A 14,534-nucleotide genomic window follows, 5' to 3' on the forward strand; every position below is an offset into this window, starting at 1 on the left:
CTAAAATACTTGCAGTACAAAAATATGCTGAAACATGATATAATAAAAAATACTTTACTCTTCGATACAAAGGTAAAAATAAAAGAATGTAATTTTGCATTTATGTACATCACTTTTCACAGCTCATTGTCCTTTTATTTACACCATCAATCGTTTCTTTCACCCAAGCACCAGTTTCACAATTATTGTTACGATATTTAGGAATATCAATGGAACTGCAACAAACAACATATTTGTGTTATATTTAAATTAATTATCAAACGAATTAAAATAATTTGTTTGTAATTACTTCGTGCCACAGTTCGTATGGACCTAATAAGGTTCAAAATTTGTGACTTTACTGTAGGAGGTTCTCCGAAGCCTTGAACATTTTGCCACGACGCCCAACCAACTGTAACAATGTTTAAACAAAAATTAAGTAATATATTCCAATATACAAGTAAAAACATATACATATGATTTATATATTTATCATACTACGCGATATATGTAAATACAATAGATAACATAACCTACAAATTCTTCATTTCTATGCAGGGAAAAAGTTCAGTATAAAAGAATAATACAAACAAAAATATGATGATATTGTGTACCTTTTGCGAGAAATCTTTCTTCGTTTAAAACGCAGATCGCATTCAAACACAACATAGTCGCTTCAAAAAGTGTCCAAAGTGTAAACGCCATATTATATCGATATGATGAATGATAACATTGAGAATATCACGCAGCGCCACTAGCGTAGGGAAAGGTAAAACAGCTTCATACGCATCAAACAATCAATTTGTATTGATTAGGAACCGTCCTGCCATCTTCCGTGTTCAGCTGGAAACTAGCAATTAAAAAAGTGGCGTTATGCGGGAAATTTGAATTAAAATTTATTTTTACTATGTCAAAATATATTTAGAGTAATCTCGAGCGATTTAAATATCGCTCGAGATTCCAAAAATAAGATAATCTTGGATTTCGTTTTATCGTTAACGTTTTACAAATGCTTGCAAAAATAGTACTATATGGAAACTAAGAGCCTTAAAACGATATTCGAAAGAATCGGTAGACTTTACAAGTAACTTAACAACGCGATAATACAACGGATGGTTGGGAGTATTATTCTATTTATAATAATTGAACGACAAAGCGCACCTTCTTGGCACTAACGCTTTTGGAACAGGAGTACGAGTGTTTCTAGACGATTCGACGCTCTCTTCTCAATTGAGTTACGTTAACGATTCATGTGTGCCGATTTAGTTATAGAACTTAGAATTCATTTCATGCTACCCTCGATCGTTCATGACCTCTATCATCATTTTATCACGCGCCGTTCGTGGCACACGTTTATCACGTGTAAGGAAATTCGTGGATTTTAATATTCTGATATCGTTTTGCGTATGCAAAGAAAAGTCGGAATCTTCCATATCGTGATGAAAGTCACGGACGTATTTGACGTGTGCAAAAATCTTTCTTGTTTGTAGACGATAAGTATTCAGCAAAAGCTATGCTAACTCACAGCCTCGAACAAGTGTTGTATTACTGCAAAAAATTGCAACACAGACTAAACTCGCGTCGGCGGAAAGTATGCGTGAATCACGTGTACCAAATGTCACGTTTATGCAACTGTAGAAAATATTGCATTATGCTAGGTTTAAAAAAAGTTTGAGACAAAACTATCATTAATTTCAGGAAAAATTTTCAACCTGTACAATGCACGTTTTATTTGGCAACAAGACAATATAGGAAAATTGTTCCAAAGCCAATGTTTCCTCGACTAATTTAGATCTTCCACGAATTCATTCAAATCATTCATCATCCCCTAACAGATAATAATATTTTTCATATACAACGATAACGACTGCCTTAATTTTAGCTATCTATATAAATCACAAGATACTCTGATTCATTTCTCCAATAATTACGCAAATCGTATGATTACAGATCTTCTGTCACATAAAAATGTGTACTTTTCAATAAACTAGACGCAGCAATAAACATACATTATAATCAAACTTATAGAATCAATTCTAAGAAATCGTATGATTCAAATCCACATCAGTGTGCGAACTATTTCCATAATTTATGCCGTATTAGACTGTACCTGCTGCAATTTCACAGGGTAATAACGCGTTACCATTCACCGACTGAATTAAATGACGCTGAATGTGAAGTACACGAGTCTGACCGCTCATGTTCGCTAAATATCATCGGAGAAATAGAAGAAACAAACGTGGACTTTGGTCGGTTAACGAACGAAGAAAAATGAGAAGGTCGATTTGTGAACGTTAGATACCGATCAAAGCAAATATTATTTCAATCGTCGCATAATTGCAAAAGAAATGATATTCAAAGCTTGCATCTTTTCATCCAAGTAGATTGTAAATAATTATCATTTGTTATTGCAATCCTGTTTTCAGTCCGAATCATGTATTATCTAATCTATTGCCTGCAATAAATAATACTTGGGTGACGTCGAAACTGTTACCCAGGAAGCAAGAGTAAAATGCTTAAGCCGTGCAATTATGAATTACGTGATACGTTACGGTAACAATTAATGAGGCATAAGGTCCAATGATGGAACGAGAGGAAAGAATGATTCTGGTATCAGTTCGTGTGAACTGAAGGCGTGTACAATTGTACACTTAAGAACGAAATTCTATGTTGTCATCGTTTCAAGAATTAATACGTTAATGGTCCAAATTAGACTAGTTTTTATAATACAATGTCTAAGTAATGTCTATAATAATGTCTAAGTAAAGCGATTATAGTTAATCGACCAAAATAAACGTAAAGAGCACTATAACGGTGATTCGAATTTGGTGGAACGTAGCTCGCGTCTGTCGAAATTATAGTTGAGACATTGTACGATGTTATATAATAAAGATTCTACCAGATTCCTCCATGACCACTGTTGATATTTTCACGCAGATTTGTAAAATATTATGTAAAAAGTCGCATTGTCTAAGGTTGCAGTGGCCCAGTAAATATCGACGTTTTGTCCTCAAACGTAAATACATTCGACGTGTCCCCAATATGATTGCTGTATACTAGTAGTGGGGTAAGCGAATCGTTGATTGGCCAGTTTCAACAGAGGGAGCCTACCAGGTCCGGCTCGATGTTGCTAAAAGCTGCAGCAAATGGGGGAATATCAGTCGCTAGTACCTCCTCGATCTTACTAGAGACGACCGTTTTCACTTCACAATTTTACTTCGTTTTCACTTTGACTTTTAAACACTTTCGTATAACTTCAGTTACAGAACGTTAGGCGGATTTGCACGCAACATACAGTGAACAAAACATCAACAAACGCAGAGATTAGAATCGGACAATAGAGAGTCGACAGTTATATTCGAAGGTCTTTGGTGGATAAAATTAATCTGGTAAACCGGTTGTACGAGAACTGATTCTGCAGAGGCAACTCCACAGATTGTCCGTGTGAAACCACGTTGTCGTGGGCGGTAAAGGGAGAGAAAAGGAGCTAAAAAGGGTAAGGAATACCTTACATATAAATATACATAACCAAAGCAGAGTTGAAGTGGCGGCGAGAAGGGAACACCAGTGTGCTGGAAAACGGTGAGGCAGCACCGTGACTATGTAAACTACTAGCATATACTTGTGGCAGCGCGTGCGCAGAGTCGGACAACGTCTGTATCGACAATATTTATAAAGGTACATCGTAACGTGATAGATAGATCGTCGACGATCAAACAATCGAGGGTAAAAGAAGATTTAACCAAAGAAGAGGACAAAATCGGAGAACTGGGCTTTTCTTCGAGCATAGGCAAAGAAGCACGCAAACTGGCTCCAGAGGTGAGGATCAAGCAAATTGGAATGAGGGAGGACCTGTTGTCCATAATACGGCACACAAGTAGCGATCATTTTTCGGAAGAACTCTAGCCGAAGATTGAGCAGCAAAACGGGTAAAAAGGAGACTAGCAATAGACCACTGTTTCCGAGTATTTTATACAAATAGAGGGCTCTTGTTTGCTGGATATTTCAAGCAAAAGCGTTACCAGGATCACTTTCATTCTCTTCCTGTAATTATCGACTTCTCGACTGGTCTACCTATTGACTTGTGTTTTCCCGAAGGGAAACCAAAGACCCCAATTTGAATAGTTCATCGTCGGGTTATGCCCTGGGTTGCCGCCTGTCTCGACCTGTTGGCGGCACCGATTCTGGGTTACTGTCTGGCCGTGAGGAAACTTGCACTGCAAGCCGGCTTTTTCCAAGAAGAAACGAACAAATCGATCGTAACACAAGCGGTGAACGCTATCAATACGTCGACTATACAAAAGGAGACTGCGCCGTGCGCTGATACGATGGCACCAAGCGTCGAAGAACAGCGCCAAGGTAAATCGATTAAATGGAACACTAGTAATATGAGTTTCATCTAATTGATATTATTTACTCGTACAATCACACCATGTTCGATATATTCGATAGGTAACGATGTTATTGAATAGCAATTCAATCGGTAATCAGGTTGCGAAACATTCGATGGGAAACGTTATTTATTTCTTATCTATCGAAAACGAAAGCATCGGATTACTCTGCGTTATGCAATGCAACAGTCATCATAAAAAATTGCATGGAAATGCAATATGCAAACGAAATTAAAAAATGCCACCTGCGGAAATACCGGATGAAATAATGGCTTTTTTCATCGTTTGTTTTTCTCATTGAAACGCATTACGCTTTTTCGCTCGTTCTCTTTGAATTTCTCGTTTCGTGTCAGCTAGATCTTTAGCTATTACACCGAAATTCCCACGAAACCAGGCCACGGTTTCACGAATCTGTGATCTCCACTTGTAATAGGAGTGGTGACTATAAATAAAACACGATTTAAATAGATATCCGTGTCGTATGTTCGAAACGCGTGCGACGAATGAAAATTCAGCATGTAACAAATAACTTAAAATTGATAAACTTGTTGTTTTCATTGAACTCGCATGGAAAATGAAAACAATAAACAAAGAAAGATTCACAGTATAAAAACGAGGAATCTGTACATAGATTTGCACTTGTCGCGCTATCTGAGAGATAAATTTATCGCGAGAGGTAAGTTTACGGCGTCTAATAACGGAGGTCTGTCGCCTAAAAAGTTAGTATGCATTGATAAAAAATATTTTGTCCTTTTCCATTTATCATCAGTTCAGTCGGACCAATTAGCGTGCACCTTTCAAAGAGGCGTTTCTGTCGCCTAAGGTTGTCCCCGGTTTTCTTTTAACGACGATAAATTGCGTGTCAATGAAAAACGCGACGGGTACAGTCACACAGTTCGTAAAGGCAGAAAAGATCCCGAAGGTCAGCAGGAGTCAGAGATGTAAACGAGAAAATTATGGTAACGACATGGATTATCATGATCCCTGCAATTATTGTAATCTCGTCGCAGGGGAAAATCGTTTCTTAACCTCTTGCGTTGCTACTATTTTTTATAACTATACATAATTAGCTATACGCGATTAAAAGATTCAATTATGGGAACTTTGCATTGCGTTCTTTTTGTATTCCTTTCATTTACAATTAAAGTCTCTGTATTCACAAGTGTGTCTGGATATAAGAAGATAAGGGGTTAATCAATACTGGAGAAGATATTGCGTGGTTCCATGTTTCTTCTAAACGTGGCCTCGAGCACAAAAGCTGTTATTCGTGAATGAATGGAGATTATTCAGTACCAGTCACCGAAGGACATCGAAATATCGTTTAACAAATTCATCTTATTGCTATTCGTAGTAACATAAATTAAGCACAACAAAATTATCGATGAGATAAATTAAACCTTCAGGTATCCTCGATCTTTGAATATTAATATGTGTCCGATATTTTTAAATCTGCAATCGGCATCGTACCACATAGAAACTTCACTGATATATTCTAAGACGCGCTATTAATTTCGTTATTTAATTGAACTTAAACATAGAATTATTTGAGACAACGATGTCTTTTGACAACGTGGATATTGCTGGTAAGAATTCGTTACACGTTCCAATGTTTACCTCGCGATAAACCGTGAAAGAATTTAATGAGACAGAGGAAGAGGGAGTGAGAGAGGGAGGGGAGAAACGAAAGGTAAAATTTCTTCAAGGATATCCCATGAGAGATATTATCTTAGCTCGTGAAACGGGAATGTGCACATTGCACATCGTACAAGTTGTACGCCAATAAGACTAAAAACTCCACGATCGAGGGTGTGTCCCTTGTGTTTCTTTGAACTGCTACTTTCATGATCAGCCGTGCATGTAGTCGTTACACGTGCATTATCATCAACACGCGCCAATTATTTATATTGTCCTTGTAGATACGCACAGCTTATAAATATACAGTGGGAAAAAAGTAGCTGTTGTCAGCTGTGAGAGAGTTGTATCTTATATCGTAATACGTTTTATACTCAGTTGACGCAAATGCTCCTTATCTCAGAGCACGGTGGTTTCTTATCAAAAGTTTCGTTTCTTTTTTCTATATCTCAGTAACTAAACGATCGTACCAGGTCCCACGAGTATCTCATCTTATCAAACTCAAGTGCTTTCGAATTTTATAAAGCTTCAATAATTTAAGCTCCTCTCTATCGTAAAATTCTGACAAGAGTTTTCGAGTACGATGAGTTCCAGAAATTGTCTTGTTTTATCTAGTTCAAGTAGCTGTCAGTTCAATTTTTCTTTTTCCTTTTTCTTTTTTTTTTTTTTTTTTTAACGAAATTCTGTGGCAAATTTGGTGAAATGCGATGTAGTGGTAGCTGCCGTTACAGCGCATGTTCCGATGCAACAAAATGGTTTTCTCCACAAGACCGATTATTGATTTTCTGCCGCTGAGCTTGTTCTTATCCTGCGCATGACAGCATATGGAAATGACCGTGATGAATCTTCGCGAAGACGTAACGCAATTTTCATAATTAATTACTGTATTCTGACGTTACAAATTTCATTGCCATTTGTTCATAGATAAATAAATATTATCGACACGATATTCCATGGAATAATTTAGTATTCACGCATACGTTGGTAGCCGTAGCGTGGCGAGAGTACATGCGTTGTTACAATTCAACGCTTGAATAATAAATCGAGTGACGACACGTTTCAGGTCAACGTACCAACTGTTAAAGCTGGTTTCATGGGGATTCTCGATAGGTGATAGTACATCGTTCGGTATACGCGAATGATCGGTATTGATCGTGTATCGCGTGCAACAGCTTGGTAAATACGACACTCGAAGCTGCACTTTGAATTATAAAACAATATACATACATCGGTATATCATCCGATTGTTTGAGTTGAAAAACTTCCGTTTTCAATACGTTTTATTTTTCAAAGCGAAACGTGCGATTCGTTTGTATAATCTATAAACGTGCATCGAAGCTCTTTTATCCACGGATCAAGGGGTCTAATTCGTAATTATTTTGTTGACACGCGTTAAGTCGAGAAAAACAGACACGCAAATAAAAATGAAGACAGATATAGCGAATGACGAAATCGTTCCGTGGCGTACGTGCTTTTGCTTATGGTAAAAAATCTACTCAGAGATTCGTTAAATTAGTCCAAATGTAATGACCTTTATCGCTTTTCGAGCTTCGATTATTAGGCACAAGGACATGCCGATTCGAAACAACACGCGATAACGCATATTTCTATCGCCATGTCGAATTTCGTGAACTCAGATAATTCGATAATTCTTACTCCATTTCAATTTTTTATATTGTAAACAGCGAGTTAATTATAACGTTACAGACAGGTCGTCGTACGTATTTTCGTACTTGAACTTTAATCCTGTTTTGAACTTTCATTCTATACACCGCAATATATTGCGTACGATTACATATCGATTACGAACGACTACACGATATATTACATAAATTATCGCATGACATATAGAGTTTTGGAAAATATAGCAATCAAATACGTAGATCGCGGATATTTATACGGTTCTGAGAAATATAGAAAAATCCAAATAATTACACAATCATATAAAACATATATAAAAATATGAAGGTGTTTGAAAAGTTCGCAACATTTCCGAGAATTGATAAGCTCTGTAATCGATTGCGATAAAATTTGAAGGGGTTAATTTATACCTTTTATAGAGATTTCATAAATTTAATTTATATGAAGCAGTATTGTATTTTATATTCGATAGAATGTCAATTCTACGAAAATACATTTTATTTGAATTTCGCTACGAACTTTTCAAATATATGAGCTATAAAATTGCTACATTTAGCGAGTGAAACAAATATTTCTCACAAATATTTCGCATGAATATCCGTATTCCAAAAATGAGAATAGAATAAGTCAGAATGTCGAACAAACAAAAAACAAAGTTTGTTGTTGAGATTAATACCGCGAAAGAAGCGGCAGTCGCAAAAGTGTAGCCAAAAGCTCTCGAGCATGAGGAGAGAATTCTAAATATAAAGTTCACCAACGCTCGGTTTTTAACGTGGAACCCAACAGGAAGGCATCAGTACTCGGTTGAAATTCGCACTCTGAAGCTCGCGAGTTCGTCTAGCCGGTTGTGTCATTGAAACGCATTCTTTATTATTGATTCGTCATTAGTTGATTGTCGAACAGTGTTGTTAACGGTACATTGTAAAGAACATGTGTGTGATCGGTAAGGATTATTCTTCCATCGATCAATAGTGAAAACGATTTTAATCTAAATGTACGGGTAAAAAGCAGAATGCTCATGCAAATGTTGCACGCAATATAATGCTCGCGTATATCTTTTATTTTCACTTTTACGTTCATTGTTTCGTAGAAACCTAAATATTTCATTCGACGAAAACAAAATAAAAATTTAAAACATCTTGTTCATAGCGCGCGAGAAAGTGTTCTTTTGTGAATCGAAGATGCGTCGGAGGGAAACGATAATTTTCTCACTAATTTCATTCTTACTATTATACGATCACATTGTTCGATTTTCTATCGAATTACGTCACATACGTTCACATTGTTAACGATCATTCGACTGTTGGCTGGCTTAACAAACTAGCTTGGCACCGGGTCAGATCTATCATAGTCGTTTGGGTGCATCTTTTAAAATTGGTCGTTATTATTATATTATTATACACATAAAAATAACCGGATGCTACAATGAAATGCCTTAGAAAATATCTGACTTCTATCGTAATCGCGTATTGGCGTTGGTAAATTTGTTCACGATCTGTACATTTATACTCGCGTCTTTGTTGCACAATCCTTTGTCTCCTTGATATTTATCAATGGCCATACGTCTACTCATCAAGCAAGTGAAAATGCAATTAATTACACGAGTATCATAGATTCTGTTGCTTTCAGAACCCAAGGATAAAATCACAATAAGGACGTCGGGGATAATGAAGTCTCCCCGAAAATTCTCAGGGGTTGTAATCGCGATGTGCGGTTTACCAGGTCGTGGAAAAAGCCAAGTGGCACAATGCCTTTCGCGCAGACTCAACTGGAACGGCGATTCCACTAAAGGTTGGGAATTCTGTTTTGTTTACTGCCAATTGCTACACTTAAAAACGAAACCTGTTCATTAAATCATATTAGTCATCTTAAATAAGCGGTTTCGTAGTATTATTTCCATTCGACCAACAATTATCTGTGTCTCTTCTTTTTTTTTCCTTTTTTACTTCCTATTTTGTGGTTGTATTATGTGTACAAGTCACGTGTCTGATCATTAATTCGTTAGTTTTTCATTTTTCCCGTTTTTGTTTTCAACACGGTCGTTAAGAGGATTTATTACATACGCTAAATAGACTTGTTACGTAAATCAACATTTGCGGCGCTTTGAACAAATTTTAATTTCTATTTTGTAATATATTACATTGTGCTCTTCCTAATTTTTACAACCTTATAAAATACTACAAATAGATATATTCTCTACATACGCATATACGTATACCAGATGGGGACTATATAACATGGTGGAAAAAAAAAACATTATTTCATATTGTTCCTTTGTGAAATGCTAAATAATTGTTCTATGTTATTACTTCCCGGGACCTATCTATATTTCATGTATAAATAAAACTATTCTTATATATTTTATACTGCATTAATTTCGTCATACCATTGTAGTAACGATGGTAATAATAAAAAATTTATAACTATTGATAAATAGTTATAATTAATTGCTAATAAAAAATAATTATTCAAATTATGTATTGCTACTAATCTTGGGGCGCCGGTCACCGGTGACCTCGACGATGCCACGGCCAAGTTGAGTGCCGGCCACCGGTGACCCCTATGGTATTTAACGTGTTAAATAATGACTGTAATGAATGTTTCGCGAATTGTTGAATGTTTCGATGAAAAACAAGAATCACAGGAAAAGTAGTGTAATTTCAATTTTCTCGAATGCTTCAAAATGACAAATGAGACATTGACAAAGAAGGGTAGTTTAGCTCACTATATTTTACGCCGTACTATTATATTGTTTCCATCTAACGATACAAACGTAAATCAAAAAATATCCAATTATTTAAGCTCTCCTAGACCCTTCCAACAACTAATGAATTACATTTAATTATTACTTTAGTGATGAGGGTTAGCGACTACCGCAGGAAAAGGCTGGAACCATATGGAGAGGCCGTATCGCACGAGCTGTTTCTTCCGGACCATACGACGAACGCAGCGTTGAGAACTCTGGCCCAACGAGACGCGATGCACGAGTGCGCTACATGGCTCGCAGGCGGAAGTTCCGTAGCTGTAAGCATCAATTAGACGCGTGACAAACGTCTAGTAAAGATGTGAAATTGAATAGAATCTGGAGATAAATTCAGTATCGAAAGGAGAACGCGTGCCGTTGCATTCGATCGAAAATAATCGCAAAAGTTCAAGAGATTTCAGTATCGAATCGAGAACAACAACACACGCGATTGTATTTGATTGAAAATAATTGAAAATAGTTGAGAAAGATTCGGTATCAACACGAGAACGAGAATACGCTCGGTTATGCTTGATTGAGAGTAATCGAAAAAAGTTGAGAAAGATTCAATGTCGAAACGAATGCAAGCACGCGCGATTGCATTTGATCGAAAATAATAGAACAGAGTTAAGAAAGAATTTTAATCGTTGCGCATTTGAAGAATCCGACCGGAAGAAGAAACACGTGTTTTTTTTTTTGTTATTATGTAACCGGAGCTGCAAGAATAGATTAGAATATTAGAACGGTCAAGGGTCGTATTTATACATAGATCGCGCTAACGGTGGACGACGCGATTAAACCGAGGCTAGTCAAGCCGGTCTACCTTTCTCCGACCGAACCGAATCTCGTCGTACGAGTTTTACCTTGCTTAATATTTTTAACAACATGTACCAACGTTCCACGATAGAAACCGCAATAGTTCATGGTGTTGAAAGTAGCTTAAGATCGGCTCGTTATTTTCTCGATATTATGCGCTTTAGAAATAGTCGAGAATTGAACAAATATGACACGAATTCAATATGAAGACTACAACGGTAAAACGTGTCTTCGCGTTAAATTTTAAATTCTATGTGGAAACGTATCTTAGATATTATACGAAACTAATTATTTAATTCTGAAATTAACGGTGCATTTTTCCTTCCAAATTATATCATATTGAAATATTCCTATTTATTCTAATTTATCGTATTCTTTCTATGTGGTCTTGATATATAAGTTAACAATAAGAGAAACCAACATGTAAATTCATATATAAATTACTCGCCATAATTATTAGGACATCTACACGTTATAAGCATCGATTGGAACACTTTGACACTTTTCTTTATCTGCTATATCTTACATTACAAAGTACATATGCCGCGAATGAAATAACAGATTTATAACGAAATTACTAGAAACGAAAAGCACTCCATTCGTATTAAATATCAATATGTGCCCTAATATTCATGGCCGGCGGTGTTCTTAATTGAATAAAGCGATAATTAATTTTGACGAAGGGCCTGTAGCAACATGAAGACACTTTCAGTATTTAAATTGCATTTATCGGGAGAGAAAAACAAAAGTATAGGTTTCATATTCAAATGTGTTTAAATAATACAAATATTAGTTTAGATCATGAATTTATAGCACGTGTCAAAATATGATATAGTTTTGGTTAATTTTGACTTGCATTCTGCTGGTTTACACAAATTATTGGAAAGCTACCTCCTTGTTGCAGCAATCTCTCCAAATATACAATACAAAGAAAGACAACTGAAAATCGATATAGTCTAATGTCTATTTAAATAAAATGCGTAGGAAGAAATATACTGAAATTTGAGTTTGCGAGTCGTCACAGTTAGTTGCATTTAAGAATTTTCCTGTTTGAAGATCCTGGACGCCACGCTGGTGATGCGAGCGCAGCGCGCCGAGGTCTTCGACTATTTTTCCGGGCAGCTCGGTTATCGCGTCCTCTTCATCGAGTGCGTCTGCGACGATCCGGTTGTACTGGAGCGAAATTACAAAGAGATATTGCGGTACAGCGCTGACTATGTTGGCATGGATTCAATAACAGCCGAAGAAGATCTACGATTGAAGATAGCTCATTACATTCGATCTTACGAGCCAATGGATGAGAAGACGTATCCACGAATCCGTATCGACACCGGCAGCATGGATATCGAGTGCTGCAACGTGTCTGGCCATGTGGAGACAAATGTCCTTGGATATCTTGGAAGCGTCACTGTTGAGCCGCATACTCTTTATTTCTCTCGGGTTGGTAATCCATCAAATTTTACATTTGTCATCGTTTAATCCTCATCTCAAATGTTCTAATCCTAGAAGCTCAGCCTTAGCGTCTTTAGTCTTAATTATAAGAATTTTTCGACAAGTGATAATGATAACGATAATGAAGAAACGTGTTTGTTCTTAGATTACAAGCTGAGTCAAGGACAATTGAGCCAGGTCGTGGCGCTTGCAATTATTAAAAAGATTAACATACATAACTGAGCACTTCATTTAGCATGACGAGCCCTCAATTGTTTACACACAACATGTTTTAAAAGCATACATATACGTATACGCATACGTAAAAACATACATATTGTATTTTTAAAATCTTGCTATCTTATCAGGGTTTGGTTCCAAAAGTAATTTCTTCTCGCCTGATCGTAATCTTATCATTGCTACGCCTCTCTTTTTGAACGTAATCAGAATATTCTACGATTTGGTAAAACTAAAGCTCTCCCTCTCTCTTTTGATTACAGCACGGTGAAAGCGAGTACAACGTATTGGGTAAGGTTGGTGGTGACGCAGTTTTAAGCGCACGTGGCGAGAGATATGCACAAGCGTTGGCCACCAAGTTCAACGCTATGCGTATTCCCGACCTGCGCGTGCTAACTAGTCGCCTTCGAAGGACTATCGCGACTGCTCGTGGCGTGGAAGCGCCCCAAGAACACGTGGCAGCACTCAACGAACTCCACGCCGGTATCTGTGAGGGGCTGTCTTATGAAGAGATGCAGGAGCATTATCCGCAGGTAATTTCAGATCAAACGCGTCTTCCTCCTCGAAATTTCGTCACTGCTTGCATTGAATTACGTTTCAAGTGTTGTTGACCAAAGTGAAATAGCGAGTGAAGATAATTTATACTTTTAAGGATGATTCATCGAAAAATGCGTAAATTCGGTTTCACTTACTACTTGCCTAATCTTCTGGCTGTATTTAAACGAGCCTTCAATCGGTTGAATTTATCAATCCCTAGCTCTAAGAGCTTTAATTTATTTGTGTAGTAAATGGTAGATAGCTGTAACAGTTATCATTGTAGGTTATAGGGTATAACGGTATCAGCTTTTTGGGTATATAGAGTATATAGAGTTTATAGGGTATAAGCTTTTTGAATTAATCTAATCGTATCAGTATTATGTTAGAAACATTGTACTATAATTGACACATTTAAGATTAGTATTTGATCAAAATTTTCCCAGTGATCGATTAGTTAATGCAGTTATAATTTGTATTTCAATAAGTTTGGGATCCTAGATATGGAATATTTATTATCTATTTGGTTTGTCAATTTAATTCTCTAAGCGAACAACTTTCAATCGTATCTTGGAAAATGAATAATAACATAAATCTTCACGGATGACTCAAGCATTGAATACTTGGCCACTGGGGAAAAGTATCGAATGACTTAACGTCTGCGTTAACAGTCTGTAACTGATTAAAATTCAGTTGTATGCAAATTTATCCACTTACATCCACGAAATATTTGCTTGACTAATGAGAATGAGCGTTGAAGTTCAAAGAAATATTCCCAGTCAAGTACATAGCACATAGACGATAATCACAGTGTTTCACGTTGCTAGATCGAACTCAATCAGTCTGATTAATCTGGACGAAGTTTTAGAACATGGGTAAATGAATATTATAATTACAATACGAAGTTGATGTGTACTTATTAACCGCGTACTATAACGAAACTTAAATCATACCATGATTTGAATATTATATCGCAGGTCTACTTTATTAAAGTTTATGTTTAAAATCAGCCATTGTTCCCTGACTTTGCATAAGCTAGGTTTTAATGCTTTGAGGACCTCGATGTACGAACCATTCCATGACTTAGGCAAAAGTCTATATACTTTAGTATATAGTACATAGATAGCGTA

The 14,534-nt window shown here is 36.6% G+C and overlaps 2 protein-coding genes and 1 long non-coding RNA gene across 5 annotated transcripts in view; 2 read left to right on the forward strand and 1 right to left on the reverse strand.

The window, feature by feature from the left end:
* Positions 1-40: 40 nt before the first annotated feature.
* The window catches only part of LOC126922637 (immediate early response 3-interacting protein 1-like), an 85,072-nt gene continuing 70,578 nt past the window's right edge, over positions 41-14,534 (reverse strand). Inside the window, exons 1-4 of one of the 2 annotated variants that reach the window (XM_050735438.1) lie at positions 1,141-1,159; positions 594-829; positions 290-391; positions 41-215 (exon numbers count right to left, since the gene is read on the reverse strand). In XM_050735438.1, the coding sequence (XP_050591395.1) occupies positions 160-215; positions 290-391; positions 594-684 (249 nt within the window). In that variant the 5' untranslated portion in view covers positions 685-829; positions 1,141-1,159 and the 3' untranslated portion in view covers positions 41-159. Of the gene's footprint in view, positions 216-289; positions 392-593; positions 830-1,140; positions 1,160-14,534 lie in introns of those variants that run through there. The other variant, XM_050735437.1, reaches the window with a different exon arrangement.
* LOC126922653 (uncharacterized) lies at positions 315-882 on the forward strand. The gene is made up of 2 exons (XR_007712883.1): positions 315-418; positions 538-882. It is a non-coding gene; the product is annotated as an uncharacterized LOC126922653 (long non-coding RNA).
* Positions 3,120-14,534, forward strand: part of LOC126922554 (6-phosphofructo-2-kinase/fructose-2,6-bisphosphatase-like) — a 114,566-nt gene continuing 103,151 nt past the window's right edge. For both annotated transcript variants that reach the window (XM_050735250.1, XM_050735249.1), the window contains exons 1-5: positions 3,120-4,338; positions 9,273-9,434; positions 10,498-10,667; positions 12,259-12,642; positions 13,134-13,403. In XM_050735250.1, coding sequence (XP_050591207.1) covers positions 4,119-4,338; positions 9,273-9,434; positions 10,498-10,667; positions 12,259-12,642; positions 13,134-13,403 — 1,206 coding nt within the window. In that variant the 5' untranslated portion in view covers positions 3,120-4,118. The remainder of the gene's footprint in view (positions 4,339-9,272; positions 9,435-10,497; positions 10,668-12,258; positions 12,643-13,133; positions 13,404-14,534) is intronic.

Source organism: Bombus affinis, chromosome 12 (assembly GCF_024516045.1).
Source record: "Bombus affinis isolate iyBomAffi1 chromosome 12, iyBomAffi1.2, whole genome shotgun sequence".
NCBI classification, from domain to species: Eukaryota; Metazoa; Arthropoda; class Insecta; order Hymenoptera; family Apidae; genus Bombus; species Bombus affinis.